General features: G+C 37.2%; 1 protein-coding gene across 2 annotated transcripts in view; it reads left to right on the top strand.

The window, feature by feature from the left end:
• Positions 1–16,940, top strand: part of DAPK1 (death associated protein kinase 1) — an 82,819-nt gene extending 65,879 nt beyond the window's left edge. For both annotated transcript variants that reach the window (XM_066181716.1, XM_066181717.1), the window contains exons 19-26: positions 1,886–1,963; positions 3,996–4,218; positions 6,574–6,762; positions 8,524–8,721; positions 10,934–11,072; positions 12,391–12,511; positions 13,790–13,978; positions 14,572–16,940. In XM_066181716.1, coding sequence (XP_066037813.1) covers positions 1,886–1,963; positions 3,996–4,218; positions 6,574–6,762; positions 8,524–8,721; positions 10,934–11,072; positions 12,391–12,511; positions 13,790–13,978; positions 14,572–15,804 — 2,370 coding nt within the window. In that variant the 3' untranslated portion in view covers positions 15,805–16,940. The remainder of the gene's footprint in view (positions 1–1,885; positions 1,964–3,995; positions 4,219–6,573; positions 6,763–8,523; positions 8,722–10,933; positions 11,073–12,390; positions 12,512–13,789; positions 13,979–14,571) is intronic.
• The last annotated feature ends 268 nt before the right edge of the window (positions 16,941–17,208 follow it).

Below are 17,208 nucleotides of genomic sequence, written 5' to 3'. Positions count from 1 at the left end.
AAACAGAGGAGGGAAAGAAGAAAATTTCCGTATCATTTGCTTTACCCATTCAGTAGAAAATATAATTTTTGGGTTGTTTTCCTGTAGATTTAGCACTGCAGCTTTTTCTTTTAAAAAAAAGATCTTATGTAGGAGGAGAATGCCAATAAACTTGGAATTGTGGCTTAAATAAGTTTAGAACTTAATAATTACTTTTGCCGTGTCCCTTATTATTGCCATGTCCCTTATTAATAATAATGAAATGTACATGCAGCAGACTTTCTATCTAGGATGCTCTATGGTTTTCCTTTGTCACCTGTTTTATCTTTTTTGTTTGTTACATCCCGTTGTGTATATGTATTTGCACTGCGACATACTGTAGAGATGAAATAAAAGAGAGATGGGGGAATTCTTGAGCTGTTGGACTTCATTTATGTCTTGACAGCTGTGTTGGTATAATTGCCTATGTGGACACTGTCCTTTCAAGATAAAAGTACATTTTGTCTCTTCAGTTTAGGTCAGTTTGAAGGACATAGCAAAATGAATAGTGCTGATACTAAATCTAGCAGGAGCACTACAGTGAATATACATAACCATCCATTATTCCAGCAGTGTGGGGGCAGAGAGAAGAAAAAAGGAGGAGAGGACCAGAGGAACTTGCATGTTATGATTTTAATATTTCAGTTTTGTATTGGTTTGCTAGAAGACTGTTAAACTGTTCTGAAAACTTCATTAACAGCTCTTTCTGAGCCAGTGCAGTTTTAGAAGAAAAATGGCCTTTGTCTTCTCTCAGTGTGCCATTTCTGAGCAGCTAACTTTTCCAACACCTTTAAGTAATTGGGCTGTATTATGAATTCATTGCCTTCTTTCTGGATTAAAACACATTTTGGAACTAGTCTATTTTTAATTTGATTGCATGGATGGTGTTTATCAACAATAGAAAACCTTCCACTCCTGGAGTATACAATCATTTCATATGTTTCAAAATTTTCCCAAAACATCTGTTGTGCTCATGTGTTAACTGGCACCATGTTGTTGGATTCTCCAAAATTGTCAGATTGATTAAAAATTTTGGATGTAGATGCTTGCAAATGCCACTTGGACTCAGGATCAGCTCTTGCAGGCTGTGTGATTTGCAATATAGGGAGCCAGTGAGCAATTGTAATGAAATATTACCAGTAGGTGCAAAATATTCATTGATGGATCCTGTAATCAAGCCCTGTGTATATGTCAGTTTTGATTACTTATTGCTATACCAGTGTGTAGATACTCTGTACTTTGCAGGAACACTTGAATAAGAAACTAACTTGCTGTTTTGCTTGTGGATGTATTTTCTAATTCTCTTGTCTGAGATAGTGAAATAAGCAAAGTACTCCGAAATTAGTTAGCTCTTACCAAAATTTAAAACAGTACAGTAGCATAAGATAGCTGTAAGAGTCAAAGCAGTGGGCAGTTTTTCTTTTAGTCTCTTTAATATTAAACTCCTGATCTGTGAAACATAGGTAACTAAATGGCAAGACGAGAATACTGAAGGCAGCTATGCTTTTACTGTTAAACTTACTGATGCAATTTAAACTGCATCCCTTACAAATTTCTTGCTTTCTGGAATCCTCCAGTGGCTGATATGCCACTGTCAGTCTTCATCCATTGGTCAACATTCACCTGCTATTCATGTGAGTCAATATGCCGATGAGTCCCTTCTTTGTGAGCTTTTATATCTATTCAGTGGGCAATATCTAGAAATCACTGTAACCCTCTAATTGGCAAGCAGAGAGATGGAATTCAAGGGGAGGAGTGTTGATTTGCTCTCAGACTGAATTCAAAGTACCTTGTTACAGTGGCATCCAGATGCCCTTCTGTAAAAGAAAAATGAAGGAACTGCTGCTAATAATTTGTGTTTTAACAGGATGGGAAGACAGCAGAAGATCTTGCCAGAGCAGAGCAGCATGAACAAGTAGCCAGTCTGCTTGCAAGACTTAAAAAGGTTGGGAATGCATTAATTTTAAGTGAGGTTTTCATCAAAGCCATTCTAAAAGCTGTTGCAAAATTCCTTGCTGCAATGGTGTCTTTTTTTCCTTTTCCTTTTTATATTTTTAATTTGAAATTATGCCCTCAATTAAAGCCAGTATGTACATATTAAAGAAGCTGGCTAAGCTAATCTGCACCTCTGATTTATTTCTATCAGTGTATGACAGTGCCTAGCAAAGCATCTAAGGTGTTTAGTAGAAAATAAACTATTAAGAATTAGCACATCCCCCAAGATGACTTATTTCCTCACCATCACCATTTCACTTAGATTATGGTTATGAAGAGTGGGGGGTTTGTGACCCTTATGAAAATGTCAATACTATGTGGAATAGTTGCAAAAGTTCTCAATATCATCTTTTAATTCTGCAGTTTCAGTATATCCAGATGTCTTGTCAACTAGAACAGAAAGATGACCTGGGATTGTTGCAAGGCAGTATGTCTGACACATCTGATACACATTGATTAGTCAGACAGGCTGCATCACTCATGCTGGGAAGGTTCAGAGGCTGCTTGCCTTGAGATTACAGGCAAGAGACAGACCACTTAAAATAATTTTGTTATAATTATAATGATGAGTCTGTGATTGGAGAAACGGAAATAAATGACCATTTCTATTGCTAGTAGAAGATGGTGCACACTGTGTATTTCCAAGGTAGAAGCAGAATCATATCCTTCAGGCCTGCAAATCTGTACTTCTTAGGATTGTAAACTACATGTGTGTGAAGATGTGAGGAAGTGCAAAGCTCAGACTTTCTTTGCAATGACTGCTTTTGTAAAGTTTGTCGTAATAGGCTCCATTTTGCATAGTTATATCCCCACACCAAACTCTTGTGTCTGCATGCAGGCAGGGAAATTTGTGATTTATTCATAATGAAAATATGAAAATAATACAAATTAGAACAAAGGAAGAAGGTCAAATAGATTTCTTTTGAAAGAAATATTAGTAAACTGTAACTCTCTTCTTGAAAGTGGGATATACATTACTGAAGGCCCGTCCTTATATTTGTGGGGAAAAATTTCTTGTGGGGAAAAATTCTCTGTCTTGTAACAGAGAATCTAATCAGTTGCAATTAACAAATTATATCTAATCACTGAAAATATTCTAGTACTAATTAAAATGGTCAATATCATCTAGTACAGAGCATACCTTACACTTATTTTTGGTGCTTGTGAAGTATTTTGCCTCTAAAACAGACACGTGAAGAACCTACTATCATCATGACTCTTGTGGAGGATTCAGTATTAGCTGTAACAGTGCTGTGTTTGCACTGTGACTAATTTACTAAATAAATGCCTGCTGGTGAGGAAGGAACAAAATTGTATGCATTACTGTTTCTGTCAAAGTTCTCACCTCAGTTGATGCATGCTTATAATACAGAGGGGCTCATCCTACTTGTAAATTAGGTGCAAATGCAGAGCAATAGAGCCTCTCTCTGAGCTCCAAATGGGGGAATGAAGAAAGGGAAGATGTGTCTAGTTCTTCTGCCCTCACACTTTCTGTTTTCTCTCTACTTCCTTGAAATTCACCCAAACATGAGAAGCACAGAAAAAGTTGATGTAAAGAAGAGAAGAAGTGCACATTGAGTTGTTGGATGGTTCAGGTGATAGCTGTCACAGCAAAATTCTTCAGTGCTGCATGTATATTCTATGAGAGTATGTATATTAGTTAACCTTCTGAGACTGATGGTTTGGAGAATGGGCACTGAAAGAGGCTAGTTTTGTCGCCTTTGCCCTCTCCATTGGAGGTCAAAATAATTCCACTCACTGATTTGAGCCTGAAGATGTGCAATTTTCATGGAACATCAAGGTGGCTCTTGTGAGTGAGCATTCAGCTCTTCTGTCTGCCTGTCTAGTAACTGATGGCTTGCATGATGAACCAGATGACCACCACTCTGGCAAGAAAGTGTCTCTAAACCCCATGTTGAATTTGTTGGGAGGCAGAAGTTCCCTGCCACGCATTCTGATTTCTTCTTTATGTTGAATTTTAGGATACTCACCGCGGGATTTTTATCCAGCAACTGAGGCACACACAGAATCCACAGCCTCGGATCAAACTGAAGTTGTTTGGATACTCTGGCACTGGGAAAACCACCCTCGTGGAGTCCCTCAAGTGCGGCCTGTTACGAAGCTTTTTCCGAAGACGTAGGCCCAGACTCTCCTCCACAAACTCAAGCAGATTCCCCCCATCTCCTTTGTCTTCCAAACCTTCAGGTATGGTTTTGAGTCACAACATTTGTATGAGAAAACAGTTTCCTCTTAGTCTCTAAGCACCTAAGAAGAAGCCGTTGGCTGCACTGCAAAAAGAGAGGACAGTCTAATCATGTAAGAAACAAAAGAAAAAGGGAGAGGGGATTGACTTCTCTGTGCATAGGCAGAGGAAGAGGACCAGTGTGTGTGAAGGATACATGAGTAAAGTTTTTGTTTGCTTACATGCTGCATAAGTGAACTTGCAGAGTGGAGAACAGGACTTGTAAACATTGCTGTTTATTTTTCACAAAAGATACTTGGCTGCAGACATCAGTGTCATTACTAGCTTTTGTTACTCCTTTTTGCTGGAGGAACTTCAATGAAGACTGCAAAATTGGAACAGTTGCTGCATCTCTGTGATTTTTAAACAATAACAGGTTTCAGAACTGCCTCTGATGCCTTGGAGAGCTTTTCCCTAAGGTAGATGATTGAATTAGCCCAGTTAGAGGTGTCTAAAATCATCTTCAAACAAGCTGAAAATGGAAGTTTTCTAAATGGAAATAAATGTTTGCAAATACTAGGGAATAAATTGCTCATGTAGCACAAGCTGGCCTGTACCAAATGGGAAGAGCTACAAGGTGTGGAGACACTAGCTACGTTTACACTTAAGTGTGTGCCCAGTTTTTGAAGAACCCACAGGGGGACAGTGGAAAGACCAGTGAAATGTTTGTTCAGATTCCTTTTCTAACACTGGGAGCTTACACAAGCAAGCTAAGCATGTTGAGGAGCTCAAGTTTGAATTGATGTTCAGAAGTGGTCTTATTGTGTAACTTTTAAATGAGGCCAGGGTTGCCTTTTTTAAAAAAACTTTTGGATAATGCTTGCAGCTTTGGATTTTGTGCATCATTTTTAAGTCATATTAGAGCAGTGCTAGTAGTAGTTTTCATCTCTACTTTCTCTCTATTCACCTGGGGAAGTTATAGGGCATTCACAGAGGGGCTTAACCAGGCAAGGTCCATGCCACAGAGATTGCTTCTGCATTTCTTGTTTACTTAATGCAAGGGCCTCACATCTGTGAAAACAAAAAAAAAAACTTGATTAAATTAATCAATCAAAAGTTCTTGATTTATTTATCTTAATTTACTGTGTCATTCATACAAAGGGTGATAAATCACTCAAGGAATATCCGTTCCTGGAGGCAGTACAGGAATGGTTTGACTTAAGATAGATTTGTTTTGTGTTGGTTGGTAACAGAACCAAAGAAGAGGTATAATGCGCTCACACCATCATAAAATCAGAAAGACTGCCAGTCACACTGGCAAATCAGTGTAGAAATAAAGGTGAATTTGAAGCATGCCCTTCAAAATAGCTTAACTAGATATAAAGCCAGAAAGATGTACAGTTCTATACATACAAAGCTACTATGGTGTTATTTTAGCATTTGGAAGTTTGGGTTTTGCTTCTTTCAGTATATGTTCTTCTGGGATTTAAGTCATTATATAGCACGTAAATTTTATTATGGGCTGAGTGACATAATCAGATAAATATTTAAATCAGCACAATTTGGTCTGTACTTGGTCACATGATTTGTTTGTTTATATGTTTGTTTAAAATCTGTTAAAATAAGTGTGTGAAACATAAATAAGTATTTATTTACAAGAGCCAAAAGATTTAAAATATGACACTAGAAGGTAAAACATGAAAGTGTAGTTTTACAGCTAACAGGTAATCTCTTTTGTATAACACAAATATTAGGATTTGCCAACCAGTAACGGAAAGAAATCTTTATCCACTAGATGGTGCAAATCAGTTAAAAAGCCCTTTGTTTCTCATTTGCACTCTGGGAATCTGAATAAACAAGAAACTTAAAAATTGCTTATTAGTAAAATAATTTTGGTTAAGGGCCTGCTTTTCTCCCTCAGCACTCCAGAGACACTTGTTACACAGTGATATTTTTTTATCATTACTTACAGGAATCAATAATACGAATATATGACATTTTCATGCCAATAATAATAGGTCATGCCATGAAATTGTAGCCCTTAGCTAAAAAACAAAAGGTAGTGTATCTTTGCAACATAGAACTTTAACTATTCAAACCTTTCATACACATAAATTTCAGGTTTTTTAATGCTTCCCACTTGGAGTTATATCTGATAATGGACATAAGTGCTTTATAGGATCATTCTAATATTTTCCTTTTCATCATTCAGAATAAGAATGTAGTTGTATACGCCCACAGCTTCATGGACATCATCTTTCTTTGAAGAGCACCTTGGGCTTTTTAATCTGCTTTTATGGCTTGCATACTTGTTTTGAAGTGATCTTGCTGTGATTTTCACATGGTTTGTAATCTCATTTTTCCTTTCCCTGACCCAGTTTCAGTAAGTATTACAAATCTTTATCCTGGTTGTGAAAATGTCAGCGTGAGAAGCCGTAGTATGATGTTTGAGCCAGGCCTGACCAAAGGGGTATTAGAAACTTTCGTATCACCTGCTCATCACTCTCACTTCTCTTCTGACGATCAGTCCACCAAGGCCATTGACATCCAGAATGCCTGCTTGCATGGTAAGAAGAGCCCTGGGCTGGGGTGCCTTAATGCTGCAGGACAGTTAATGCCATTTTACTTGTTTTTTTTTTAAATAAAAATGGGGGAAAATAATGACTTGGTGTAGTAGTGACTGTGTTTGACCATCCAACACTGGTGACATTTAGGTTGTTTGAGAAAGTAAATCTGCCTGAAGTTCTGTAGCTGTTGTAATATACATTTTAATCACTCATATCAGATCTTTCTAGTATTGCATAGAAACATTTTAGAGGTGAGTAAACGGGAGAGTAGAAAAGAGGGATTTGGTATGACAGGAGCAGGTCGGCAAAGTGGCTACTAGTGTAAAGGCTTCTTCACCTATGTCATCTGGGGATTTTATCAGATTTAGTCTTATTTAGTCCTCACCATTTAAGTATATTCCCAGCTATTCAAAGCTGCATATATCCCACTATTATATATCCCACTATTCTCACTCCATGTTATGTTTGGTGAGTCCTAGAGCTCATTAGTCATTGTGAGTGGAGCTTCTGATTTAATTTCTTTTTTTTTGTAAGGAAACTAACTGCTCTGCAGTTGAAGTCAGTTAGCAGTAAGAGGGGTCAATCACAGAAGGTGTCATAAGTACTCACATGGCTTTTGGCTCTGGGACCACACAAACTGTGCTTCTACTCCACCAGCCATACTAATTGTCATTTATATAGGTGGTCAGGTCTCTTTCATAAGGAAAATGTTTTAGCAGGTGCAGTCTTGAAGCTGAGTTAGTATAAATCAAGAGTTTTGTTTGGAGACAGAAACCTGCTTATGAGTGCACAGTAACAAATGCAGTGACAAAGTGTTTATCCTAGATGCTGAAGAGTTTCCCAAGCAGCTTAAGCTTGTTCTTTGTGCAGACCAATTTCTTCCTTCAGTATAATTTGAAGCCCAGTCAGATTCTGCAGGAGACAGAGTTGTGCCATGGACTGTCAGAAGGACTTTTTTTTCTTTCTCTGTACTGTCTTGATACAGAACAAAGTGTACACATAGGTGAACTCTGAGCAGATGTACACAAAAGAGCAGATTGGAGCGTTCTGACTTCTCTTCTTCTAGAAGTTTGAGGCGCATCTTAATCACCATTTATTTAATTAGAAGTACTACAAGTGCCGCAGACATCACCCTAATCAGATGGTGCATCTGGGAAGTGCAACATACTAACACTTTTCTCACCCAAAGCTAAACCAGATGGGAAAAGAATCGTGGAGCTCTTGGAACCCTTAATATTGGTGATTCTTCAGCCCTGATTTACCAGCACAGTGTGAACAGTACAATTCTGTAAAGCAAAGTGGCTTCTTTTTAGAATGTGCTTAAGTGGTTTTTAAAATCAGTGGTAGCATGTTAAGAAGAATAATAAATTAATAAAAATCTTATGCTTTAATGGGAGCCAGTATTCTTGGTTTTCAAGACAATTAAAAGATCTGCTGCTGTTGTTCAAGGCAAAGCTCAATTTAATTGCATAAGACTGCATGCATTTAACACACATTTACATATGGCATCCAGCTAAATGTCCAAGAGCAGGAATGTGAGAGGGAAACAGAATTTGAGGGTCCAACTGCTAAGCCTATGAAATTGAAACTTCTTCCCTTTGTTCATGGTTGCATTTTCAGTCTTGCCTTCTCACATGCATATAGTTTATGTTTGTGAAAGTTTAAATCAGATTAAATGTTTTGTTTGTATTTCCATGACCAGAAGATATTTCCTGCTTACTGATGAAGTGTGATTTCTTCATCTGTTTGTCTGTTTTTCAGGAGTTGGTGATTTCAGCATCTGGGAATTCTCTGGGAATCCTGTGTACTTCTGCTGTTATGATTATTTTGCTGCAAATGATCACACTGCAATTCACATAGTGCTTTTTAGTCTTGAGGAGCCTTATGAAATCCAGTTAAACCAAGTGACCTTTTGGCTAAATTTCCTGAAATCTTTGGTCCCAGTTGAAGAGCCAATCGGTATGTTTTTGTGCTTGTTAATGAAGTATTAGAGAGCTGTAGAATAAAGCTGCTTGTATTTCTCTGCAACTCTGTACATCATCTGTGTCGGGTGTCTTCATCCCCAGGTATTCAAAAAAACTTTATATTAGATTTCTTGGCAAAAAGGAATTTTATCTGTGGAAGAAGCCAGAAGAGTTGCACACGCCACTTAGTTCAATTAAGAAGTGTCAGAAAGTAAAGTGCAATGTCTTGTGGCATTTACATCTGTATGTGGCAGATGAAGTGTTATGTCAGATAGGCTGTTCAGAGTTTTTCAGAAGGCTGGAACCATTCAAAAACAAGTTTAGACACATTGTTTAAATTCCTCTTATATCTAGCCCCAATAAACAATATTTTCAGCATAAATTAGTCTTGTCAGTGACAAAAGGTCTGAACAGTATTATGGAACAGCGTTACCCCTCAGTATGTGCAACTTTCCTGTGTTAAACTAGAGTTCTATTTGGACTTCAAATATGATAACTTTTTGGTATTGATGCACTGAAATCAATATTTCTTGTAAATTTCTCATATGCTCCAATTTTGCACAGCTTTTAAGTAATTTTATTTGTTTTATATTCAGGCTTACTGGAAGTTATTTGGTGGGCAAACTTAAATTAACTTAAATAACATTTTTCTTAAAAGATCTGGTAGTCCAGGTGTATATACAGTAAATTATAACTTCCTTGCATTTGTAGCTGAGTACTGGTCTGCAGACTGTTACAGTTTCTTGGAGTAATCAAGCTCTGACATGTGTCTTGGTTCTATGATCAGAAAGATTATTCCAGCCAATGGATCCAACTCAAGGACATTTGTAACAACGCTAGGGATTCACCAGACAAATGTATTAAACACTTCCATTGTGTAAAGAGTTATTTTCTCTCTCTTTCTGTGTTCTGCTATGCATCATCTCAGCCAGCCAATGAGCCAAGGCCAACCCTTGGTTTTCAGTTCAGGCATCTGCATTCTTTTGTTTTCTATTTTAGATCAAGTTACAATGTTAATAATATCAGCATTTGGATCTAACCAACAGTAAATTACCTATGAAAGTTAAAGCTCAGAAATTTGCAAAAAGGTGACAAAGCTGCAAATAGAGCTAATTTGCAACTGCCGAAAGCTTTTCACAGCTCCTCAGTCTCAGCTATTACTTTCTTCTTGCTCATCTGATTATCAGCATTATTTAGATACTTCACTTAAATCTGTGTTTATGTTGATTGGCTCAGTCTGGGTACCCATGCATCTCTGTATTGCTACAAATCTCTCAAGTAATATCTAGTAACTGATGTTTGCAGAAAAGTTATAAGTCTCGGAATAACTTTCCAGCAAAAATATGTAGCTCTTAGTTGGTGAGAACTGAGCAGTGATGCAAGCATATTTTCCCATGTGACTTTTTTTAAGGCTAAAAGAGCAGGATTGGGTGTACTGTCTCTTTTAAAAATAGTTTAGTATGTCTGGTCTTTTCTGGAATATGACTTTGAGAAAAGATTGAAAACTCTGTGTTCCATACTGTCACCTTATTCATGCCATTTGTATCATTCTTTTCTTTCTTTCTTGCTTGCTTGCTTTCTTGCTTTCTTGCTTTCTTTCTCTTTCTTGCTTTCTTGCTTTCTTTCTTGCTTTCTTTCTTGCTGCTTTCTTTTTCCTCATTCTTTTTCATGGCTTCTGCCAGGCTTTCCTACTTAACTCTCACTTAAGTGAGAGGTCATTGTTGGTGTAAGTACTGCAAAATAGCATTCATATCAACATATGAATGTTGTAGACATTTTGTGTTCTTACAGTCCTCCATTCTGCACCTGTAATATTAAGGACTGTCCAAAGATTATGAAAAACCCTTTCAAGAGGCTGCTATTTCTAATTATTTTTTCCTCACAACTGTCATAGTGTGTAGTTAGTAGCTATATCATTAGTGCTACTGATGACTGTTTTTGTTAAACCAATAAAGTAACGCAGTATAAATGTATCTGATGTTATTCAAAAAGTCTAGCGACTTGGGCCTTATATAGATAGTCCTATAAGCAGATAATTGCCAGAGCACCAGCAGTTATACTGTTAATGGCTGTGCTTAGAGTTGTTAAATCACTAAAAAAGTGGTTGGTATGAAAAATGTAAAATGTATTTCTGATTTTCTGGCTCAGCATCAGCCATCTCCATAGGCATGCCTCACAGTGAGGGAGTCCTTTTGTTTCTCTTCTAGCATTTGGTGGAAAGCTGAAAAGTCCCCTGCGTGTTGTTTTGGTTGCCACACATGCTGACATAGTGAATCTGCCTCGGCCTGCTGGGGGAGAGTTCTGGTATGACAAAGACATCTCCTTGTTGAAAGAAATCAGGAACAGGTAAGTGGGAAGTGTATTTAAACATAGTATTTAAACATGCTAATTGGAAAGAAAAATACTAAAATGCATTGGAATAGGTGAAAGGTTTTTATATGGCTTATATGGTATTATAATATTTTCAATATGTTCAGGAAGCATATGTTGTGCTAACATTGAAACATTTGCCAATATTACACTGAGTAAGCTGCCCTGAGTAAGCTAAAATGAACCAAGTGGTGTCAAAATTAATTGTGGTGTAGGCAGTCTCACCCTGTAAACACTAAACTGTATCCAAAGACCCATTCCAATTTTCTGTCTAGCATCTTGGTTCTCGGGTTTTGCACTGGTCTCAGAAAAGTAGGCCATTTGCAGCTAAAAACTCTGGATGCAAAAGAGAAAACCTTACCAAAGAACTAACCTCTTCACTGATTTAGGATAGGTATGAAAAAAAAATAAATGAGGTCTGGAAGTACTCCCCACACAGTTTGCAGAAGCTGGACATTGTGGAGTCACACAGGTGACAGGGTCATCCAAGAAGTACCTAGAAGTTAGTGAAACTTCTGAAATTCTTCAGCAAATGTCTGGAGCACATGCTAATGATAGATGGAAATAGGGAATTTTCCATAAACATACTATTATTTAAAGTAACAATACCTTATATTCAGAGTGAGTGAGCATGTAAGTGGGAAACATTGGGTATGAAAAATCATCCATACCTGCGAGTGTACACATTTGTCTGGGCTGTACAAGAAACAGATGTAGGAATTCCAGCACTATAGTGGGGGAAGGGTGGAAGCGGAGCAGTATCTTAATCAATTGAAATAAACCAATAGAAAAATACCTGTGTCATCTTTGGTGCTGTAATCCTTTTAAATGCAATTCAGTCCAGAACTAGGCAAACAGGTTTGTGTGGTTGAAAAGTCAAAAGGAAGTGAGAAAGAGAGCTGTCAACAGCAATGACTGCTGAACTATTTAAAGTGAGAAAAAAACAAGCAACACACATTAAGGCCTTAAAAAGAATAAATACTTGTAATCTCTTCTCTAGCAAAATGCTTTGTTTTGTAATTACAAGTCATGTGATGCGGTTACAATTTTCTTATGCATATTCACTCTTCATCCTGCAAGAAAACAATTTTCTCTCAATATCTCTGCTTATTTTCAAGAAAATTATATAGCAGCTATGGTGTCTGTGCTTGTAAAATATCTCAGCATCATCATTACTTAAACTTCATCATTCCTTAAGGAAAAACAACTCTAGTATATTTTAAGAATGGAGTACAATTGTATTAAGAAATAAACTGGATTTGGGACTAAGTTAATAATAATTATTTTCCTTTAGATTTGGAAATGATTTACAAATTTCAGAAAAGTTATTTGTCCTGGACGCTGGAGCATCTGGGTCGAAAGATATGAAGCTTCTCCGAAATCACTTGCAAGAAATAAGAAGCCAGATAATTTCTGTAAGTAGTATCTAATGGTCTGGTTTGGATCAGCCAAAATGTGAACGTTTTGTGTAATAATCTACTGTAAATTTCAAACTGAGAACAATGAAGCATACAAAACCACCGTTGCTCCAATATTCTAACAGCACACTTGACAGGTCATGTGATAAACAAACACTTGACATCAAGGAAACAATTTGAGATTTTAGTTTAAAGTCATAATTTTGTTTTTTCATTGGCATTAATTGGATTCCAGCATTGTCCCCCCCTTTTTGTTGTTTGGTTTTTTTTTTAATCAGCATAGTATTATACAGAAACAGAGAAATATATTATAAAAAAGCTTTTTCACTAAAAACGCACCAGAGTAGAACAGTTTTCTCAACTGTTAGAAAGATAATTCTAAATATGGATATGTAAACTGAATATTTTGACTTCATATTTTAACTGGAAAATATTGCTTGCAGTTGTACCTGTATGTGTAGGTATATGCATATGAGACTAAAGGTAAAGTGTTAGCCATGATTTGATGTTACCACCATGAATCCATGAAGATTTCCATACTAAGGGTGACCCAACTTTTTGTAGCCTGTGCTAAATGGATTAATATTTTCTTACGCACCAACAAAATTATCTGCAGCTACTTTTGAAGCCACTTTTTTTTGTAATTGATTAAAAGTGGCTGTATTATTGAGTTAATTCTCAGTGGGTTGAGGAAAATATTTGAATTCATGCAAAATTCAGTCTATTTTACATTCCTGATGGTCTCTTGATTTTGTAAGCTTTTCTTCTCTAAGGAAGCTTTATTATAGCTATGGTCACTAGCTGAAATCTGAAGGGGCTTACTGCATAAGAAGTGGAGGCTGTGGCTTGAGAATGTAACAAGAAGGCATCATGAAGTCTAAGACAACCAATACATCAAAGTACCATTTTTTCATCTTATTTAGTACCCAGCTGTCTCACCTTTTGAAGTAAATTGGTCCTGTAAAGATACTGATGAATACAGATTCTAAATAAATTCTGATAATTTAAGAAATAAGCATTAACTTACAGATGCATGACAGCCATTCATGGTGATATTTGGAAAATTTGCTTATTTTAGTGAAAAATTGGCTTCTGCAATTCACTTTTTTAAGAAAAGGTAGACAGATCTTATGGCAAATAGATGCCAGATGAAAGAGTAAGAGTCCAGCACAAAGAAAACTCTTTAGATCTGAATATTCATTTTGAATGGATTAGACCTCCACTAAAAAAAGGGTACCACTATTCTCAAATGGATGCTTTCTGTGCTTTTCTAAGACATGCCCACCAATGACTCACCTGTGTGAAAAAATAATCTCCACACTGCCTTCCTGGAGAAAAATTAATGGACCCAACCAGCTGATGTCCTTGCAGCAGTTTGTGTATGATGTAAATGAACATCTTAATCCCCTAGCAAGTGAAAATGACCTACGGCATATTGCACAACAGTTACATAGCATAGGAGAAGTAAGTATTTTTGTCTAAATTCCATCTCTTTATTTGCAAGATACTATTCTGGTAGAATATTGCTCTATGAGTTTAAGCAAATGTTAAAAGTTGATTGGTTTTTTTCTCTTCCTCTTAAGACATCATAAGAAGTAGAGAATGCTTATTATTTCTTTCTGTTATTATGTTTTGTGGCTTCTGTTTTGTTCAGTGTAATCTCTTTGAGACAGGAAGAATTACAGTTTATTGCTATAGTTGTAAGAATATCAATGACCCAGAAAAGGATCACCTTCAAAGAAATGTTCACTTCATATGAGAGATTTATATGTGTCCATTAAAGATGGAATAGTAGGATAACACCTTTGCATACAAATAGCTTGCAGGGCATGAATAAGCTTTCCAGCTGTTGAGTTCTAATCGTTTCATTACTAGTGGAAAATAACAAGATCAGTTTTTGTTCTGGGTACTTGACATATATTTAAATGCATTGTTGTTTTTTTTCCTGTGAGCAGTGTTAATCAAATGGTGAGGTCAGTCTGTTAGGAAGGTGAGAACATGGGCTATCATCTTGTACTTCACAAGATGTAAACAGTAACTTTCATATTTATAAACAGATTAACATTATGCAGAGTGAAACTGTCCAAGATGTTGTGCTTCTGGATCCTCGCTGGCTCTGTTCTAATGTCCTTGGAAAAGTTTTGTCAGTGGAGAACCCAAAAGCCCTCCATCACTATAGAGGTCGGTACACCATAGAGGACATCCAACGTCTGGTGACAGATAGTGACATGGAAGAACTGATACAGATTTTGGATGCCATGGATATTTGTGCAAGGGATCTTAGCAGTGGAGCAATGGTGGATATTCCTGCTCTCATAAAGACTGACAACCTCCACAGGTCTTGGACAGATGAGGAGGATGAAGTGCTGATTTATGGTGGTGTTAGAATCGTTCCTGTGGAACATCTTACCCCATTTCCTTGTGGAATTTTTCATAAAGTTCAGGTGAATCTCTGCAGGTGGATTCATCAGCAGAGCACAGAGGGAGATGCTGATATACGTCTGTGGGTAAATGGATCAAAGATTATGAATCGTGGAGCTGAGCTTTTAGTGCTGCTGGTCAACCATGGGCAGGGTATAGAGGTTCAAGTTAGAGGACTGGAAACAGAGAAGATCAAGTGCTGTTTACTTCTGGATTCTGTGTGCAGCACCATTGATAACTTAATAGCCACAACCTTACCAGGTCTTCTGACCGGCAAGTATTACCTTAGTCCTCAGCAGCTGAGGGAGCATCATGAACCAGTAATGGTCTACCAGCCTAGAGACTTTTTCCGTGCACAGAGTCAAAAGGAGACATCACTAACTAACACTATGGGGGGATATAGAGAGAGCTTTAGCAGTATACTGTGTTTTGGGTGTCTTGATGTTTACTCCCAGGGAAGCCTAGGAATGGATATTCATGTTTCTGATCTGAATCTACTTATCAGGAGAAAACTAAGTCGACTTTTGGATCCACCTGATCCAATGGGCAAAGACTGGTGCCTTCTTGCCATGAACCTAGGCCTCCCTGATCTTGTTGCGAAGTACAATACAAATAATGGAACACAAAATTACTTTCTCTCAAGCCCAGTTCATGCCCTTCTGCAGGAATGGAGTAATGCACCTGACAGCACTGTAGGCATACTAATGTCTAAGCTGAGGGAATTAGGTCGCAGAGATGCAGCTGATTTCTTACTGAAGGCATCTTCTGTTTTCAAAATTAATTTAGATGCTAATGGTCAAGAGGCTTATGCCTCTAGTTGCAACAGTGGCACATCTTATAACTCAATTAGTTCTGTAGTGTCACGGTAAGAGGAGGTGTTTCGTGTGGTCATCCTTTCAAAGTGCAGAAAGGATAAAAAATACAGTATAAAAGTTGCAGTGCATACTGTAATTTATGAGCTTTTGCAACAGAGGATCCTTCTCTGGCACCATCTTTTTTGTGCATAAACTTTCTACTCCTAACTGTGAATTGTTGCTCTTTATTAAAAAGACTGGTGTACTTCTGCTGGTTTTAAACTATTTCTGATTGAGAATGTGCTGCTTAATACTGCCATTTCAACTGGAAAGTCTTAACTTTTGGATTACACACTGCAACTGTTTTATATAATTCTCACCACAAAAGGTAGGGGGAGAGGAATAGCACATAGTACCTTATGTGTGTGTTTCTTACATTCTTTTTTTTTCTTTTCACTGTGTTCTCTGCTTAACATTTTTTTATATTTGTAAGGAGAGAAATCCACCATTTGTGGTCAATCTGACCAAACTTAAGCGCATAGTTTTTAGCTGAAAAAGTGAGTGCCTTTTGCAGAAGGGAGAGTGCAGTTGATTTGAATGACCCTGCTGGAGTTACAAGAACATGCTACCTCTGTTTCACTCAAATTGTCTGCATGCTTATCATTGCAAGTGGTGCTTGCCTGTTAATTTTTCCTGCACTTCTAAGTCATTGGTGATGACTCATGCAGAGCATTCTTGTGCCAGTACTATAGGTATAGATGTGATACCTAATCACCTTCAATTACAGTCAAATCATAATGTGAAAATCTCTTAAACTTGCCAGTTATCATGCTTCATTATTTCCATGCACCTCAGGTAAAAGTTCGTATCATTATAATAGAGTTCAGAAAACACAAGTGTTGGATACTGCAGAATAATATTGTCTAGCTGTCAGTTGTAATTTGTGTATAACGAAGGTTTTCTACTATTAGATCCTGCATTACTTACTTCCTGTACTTGAAAACTTTGATGGGGATAAAAAAAAAAAAGGAAGCAAGGTTTCTTGCAGTGATAACTTTAAAATTGATATGAGGGAATATGATCCATTCTCTGTTCTAAAAAGCATGTAATTTTCATGGTGCGATATGTGTTTGTTTATATATATTGTATGTATATATATTAAGACTATTTTTTCCTTAATCTTACATTGTAGTAAATTTTAAAGGATTTTTCTACAAATAAACTGTTGCTTGTTGCATCCTTGTTGATCACATTCTGTTGCTGAAGGGCATTAAAACTTCTCTTTCCTTTACAGTCAGAATTGAGGAGAGGCAATGCCTGCCTTCTGAAGTTCTGGGAACCTCCTGTTTGACTTCAGGGGGATTTCTTAGTATGCTGCAGGAATATTTATGGGGTTTTTTTATTGCAGAGGTGGTCCCTGTGCAACAGAGGGATCTGCATTTATGTTAACAAATGGCAAGCCAAAGCACTTTGCTGCAT

Source organism: Chamaea fasciata, unplaced genomic scaffold (genome assembly GCF_029207755.1).
Source record: "Chamaea fasciata isolate MVZ Bird 193981 ecotype frontalis unplaced genomic scaffold, bChaFas1.0.hap1 SCAF_4, whole genome shotgun sequence".
Classification (NCBI taxonomy): Eukaryota; Metazoa; Chordata; class Aves; order Passeriformes; family Sylviidae; genus Chamaea; species Chamaea fasciata.
This window is presented reverse-complemented; position numbering and strand designations above follow the sequence as displayed.